A 4,157-nucleotide genomic window follows, 5' to 3' on the forward strand; every position below is an offset into this window, starting at 1 on the left:
GGGTCAGCTGGAGCAGCACCCCTGCCTCGCACTCCCCCCAGCCGGCGGCACTTTCTCCTCCTAATTTGCCTTCCCTCGCCTTCCTCCCCTCACTCCTCCTCCCCGCTGAGCACACTCCAAACACACGCACACACAGCATCCAACAAAAAGCACTGACAGCTCCAGCTCGGCGGGGTTAGGCTCTCCCCTGGACCGAGAGGAGGGGGTAAAATCCCAGCAGAGCTCTCCTAGGAGAGGGAGGGAAGCTGTTTGGGCTCGGGCCGCGATACCTTTTGATTTCAACGTGAAAAAAATTTAAAAATAAAAAAAATATTTAAATCAAGTAAAGAAGCAGCAGCAGCTACAATAGCAACACCACCACGAGAGCCTTGGCTAGGTCTAATTGCTTGCCCCAATCCACTTAAGGCCTTCTGCGAAAGGCAAAAATGTACCGTCTAATCAAATCCCAGCCAGCAAATGCAATGTTCGGCACATTAGAGATTCCCCCGACCGCGGCCACCCCCAGCAACCCCCGGCTCCGCGGCGGAGGCTCTCCCAGGAACGGGAAGAAATGGCAAGGACCGTCAGAGCACTTATCAGCAGGTTTGTTTGATTTCACTCTTAGGCTAAGTTTTTATCTCTGTGCACCCAGTAAATGTAAAGGAGTGGATAGACATGAATGGGCAACTTGACCTCTGATTTTGGTCCCTGTTTATTTTCACTCCGGCTTTGCTTTACATTATCCAGATTAATATATATTTAAATGTTTGCATACTTAGGCCTTTAAGCCCTTTATACACATATGCATATCGTTTTCCTACGCTTAAAAAGCGTGATCGACTTTATTAAAAAAAATATATATATGGAGATATAAAGTCACCACAGCTCCGAGAAATATCGAGTTGCACTGTGCTGGAAATATATCTCTAAAGTTAACGCTGAATGGCACGGAGAGGTTACAGAATAAACTCGAGTGTTTCACCCTGACCTCAGCAACAGAAAAAATGAAACCCCAAGGAGTACTGTAAACAGGAGAGATGCGTGGAGGGGGGTGTTTATCCCCCTTTCCCCCGCAGATCAGCGAGGGAGGGGAAGAGGGGGAAGGGGAAGGTGTAAAAGGCACTCACAAATCCGTGCTTGTCAGAGATGTTGTTAGTGAGCTTCAGCTTGTGAAAGGTGACGACTTTGGACATCCATTGTTCGCCGGTGGCCGGGCTGTCCGGGTGGATGTACATTCTCTTTGGCATTTCAGGGTCAGCTTTGCCGGCTACCATCCACCGGGAATTATGGAATTTGTACCTACAATCATCAGCCGCCACAATATCCATCAATAAAATGTACTTGGCCTTTTTATCCAGTCCAGTGCATCTCACTTTAAATGGAGGAAACATTCTCCTACGGGCAGAGAGAGGGAAGGGGGGGTGTGTGTAAAGAAAAGACAAGACGAAAATAAAATAAAATAAAATTAATTACAGCGTTTACGCAAGCTCCCGAATCTCGGTAGCGCGTCCACCAAGCAATTGCTTCAGCTCTAAGCAGCAGAAAAGTCGTGTGTGTGTGTCCGTGTCCCAGCAAAAGGGCTTCCCCCCGCCCCCAGCGAAAAGGGTCCTCAAACGCTTAAAAGTTTCAGGAGAAAATGGTCCCTGGGATGGGAGAGGTACGCGTTCCCTAGAAATCAGCGGGCGCCTGCCCTCTGCCATTCCTGAACAGCAAAGCCTCATTTGGGGCTCTCAGATCTCTCATTAATTCCCTTTTGCCCGCTCAACAAAGAAACGGGAACAGATCGCACCCCGATAACATAAATATTCCGCGTTGTTTTAACCCCACTCCACCGAGGAACTGCGGAGCGGGGAGTTTTTCACTTTGCAGAGGAGAGAAAAAAAAACCCAACCCCCAAGCCTCCAGCCAGGGCAGGGTGGCTTCCCCAGCGCCGCAGCCCCCCGGTGATGACCCCACCGGTGCCGAGGGCTCCCTGCAAACCCCGCTCCCCGCCGCTCCCGAGTCCAGCTCGAAACTGCAACAGGATACCACAAATTTGCTGTTTATTATATCGAGCGGTTGGCATTCAGCAATCTCAACTTAAAAGGAAACACATGACTTTGCAACGTGTAAGAGCGCTTAATGCTCGCCGAGGCTTTCGCGCAAAAAACTTTTGACCACAATTAACAGGGAAAACTTCGGGAAAGCAGTAAAATGGGCGAGGGGATTATTTTTTTTCCGCCTCCTTGCTGCTTTTAGTTTGGTTGGGTTTTTTTTTTCCTGAGCCTGTAGTCTGCAACTGGTGCTCTGCAAGTAGGTGAAGCTCCAGCAAGGCCATCTAAGAAGACTTTTCAGGAGTGACTTCCTCGAATAATTCTCCTGGCAAATTAGACGCGAATTGTTTGGGAGGTTTCTAAGAGAGTCCCTTAGAAAAACGCGCGGGTGCGAAGGGGGTTTTCTCCCTCCGTGTCCTCACAGCAACGGGTAGAGTTGGAAAAGAGCAGGGATGTCAAAGAGTGGCGAATGCAGAGAGGGATTTCTGCTATAAAAAGCAGAACCGCCGAGCGTGGACGCGCCGTGTGTGTTCATTCATTCCCACGTGGGGATTGTACAAATACAGGGACAGGCAGCGCGGAGCTGCAAAACCTTCCCGGCCACTCCGGCAGCGGCTGCAGGACCCCTGGGCATTTTTGTCAGCTTTTTCTGCATTTCCAGATAGAATTAGTCGGCCCAAATGCACGCCCAGATCCCCAGTAGAGAGACAGGCACAAGCAACTGATAAAGCCGAGCCTATCTGCCCTCCTGCAGCTCCCGCCGCACCAGCAGCGATACACCGCTCCAAAGAATTTTTCCTGTATTCCCCCTTCTCTTCCTTAAGGAAGAAAAACTACGCGTGGCAAGGCTGAAATCAGGCCAGCTCCTTTTCCAACCCCAAATTATTTTCTTTCTGCTACCAGTCTTCTCCAGAAAGCATTTAAGCCGCTGAACCATGAAGGGACCCTCTCGCCCCCTGCACGGGCTGAGCAGGGCCGGGTCGGGGTTCAGTGGTTGAGCCTTTCCCCGCAGCGCGGTGCCCGAGATGGGCTGGGATCTTCAGCTGCCTAAAACTTTCCATAATTCCAGGTGAAAGGAGCTTTACGGAGGAACTTGTCGGTGGAAGAGCCTTGCTGTGGAGCAGCCAGGTGGGGTGCGGAGACTGAGGGGTGGGGGAGAAGAGAGGGGGAAAAAAAAAGGCACCAACCCCCGACCCAGACCTACCTTCCCGATTTGGTAATCACCATCTCCGTGCCTCTTTTATGGAATTGTTCCCAAAGCTCTTTGGCTTCCAGATGCACTTTCGGGTCATCTTCCACCTCTTCTTCTGGCTCCAGAGTTTTTAAAGGCCTCAGATGGGCTGCTGCCTGGTGACCCAGGGAAGAAAAGGGGATACCAGTCTCTGCAGCCCCCACTAACTGATCCATGATGGGTTTAGCCAGAGCCCCGGGAAGGGAGAGGGCGGCTGCCCCATTGGGAGGCAAAGCCAGAGCGGGGAAGAAGGGAGGCTGATGTCCCAACACAGCGCTCATGGCAAAGTCCGGTGCCCGGTGAGGTAAAAAAGGATGATAAGCCATGCTTGTCCCAGGGATTACTGGATCTCTCATCGGTATATTCATCCACTCCACTCCTCGGTCTTCCTACTGCTGGAGTAGTCCCGGAGTGGTTTCTAACAGCACATCATGAAGAAGAAAAATTAAGATAATAACAATAACAGCAATAAAGTACCAAAAAAAAAAAAAATAGGGTGGGGGGAAACAAGCTCTAGACAGCACAGTACATGGGGGAGAGGCAGAACTTCTACAGCCTACAACTTCCCGAGCCGGGGCACATCCCCAGCCCTCGGGACAGCGGATTAACAAGATTGTTCATTATTAGTCTTGCATTTTTTTCGTGTTCGGTCTCTGCAGGTTTGGGTTGTTGGTTTTTGGGTTTTTTTTTTCCTGAGTGGAAGTCCTTGTGCTGGAAAAGAAACGCCAAAGAAGGGAAGAAAAAAAAAAATCCACCGGGTTCGCTGTCTGCTCCTGTTGCCGCAGAGGGGCTGAAAAAGCCGAGATCCTTTTTTTTCTTCTTCTTTTTTCTCTTAGTCTCAATCCCCCGTCTCTTCTTTCGTGGCGGAGGGTGACGGCTCGAAGCTGGGTTTTCTTTTTGGGTGGCTGGCTCTC

The 4,157-nt window shown here is 50.5% G+C and overlaps 1 protein-coding gene across 1 annotated transcript in view; it reads right to left on the reverse strand.

Annotated features, from left to right (window-relative positions):
* The window catches only part of TBX3 (T-box transcription factor 3), a 19,323-nt gene extending 15,712 nt beyond the window's left edge, over nucleotides 1–3,611 (reverse strand). The window contains exons 1-2 of the mRNA XM_009642898.1: nucleotides 3,217–3,611; nucleotides 1,107–1,374 (exon numbers count right to left, since the gene is read on the reverse strand). Of these exons, the coding sequence (XP_009641193.1) occupies nucleotides 1,107–1,374; nucleotides 3,217–3,611 (663 nt within the window). The remainder of the gene's footprint in view (nucleotides 1–1,106; nucleotides 1,375–3,216) is intronic.
* Between the last annotated feature and the right edge of the window lie 546 nt (nucleotides 3,612–4,157).

Source organism: Egretta garzetta, unplaced genomic scaffold, assembly GCF_000687185.1.
Source record: "Egretta garzetta isolate BGI_Z169 unplaced genomic scaffold, ASM68718v1 scaffold7, whole genome shotgun sequence".
NCBI classification, from domain to species: domain Eukaryota; kingdom Metazoa; phylum Chordata; class Aves; order Pelecaniformes; family Ardeidae; genus Egretta; species Egretta garzetta.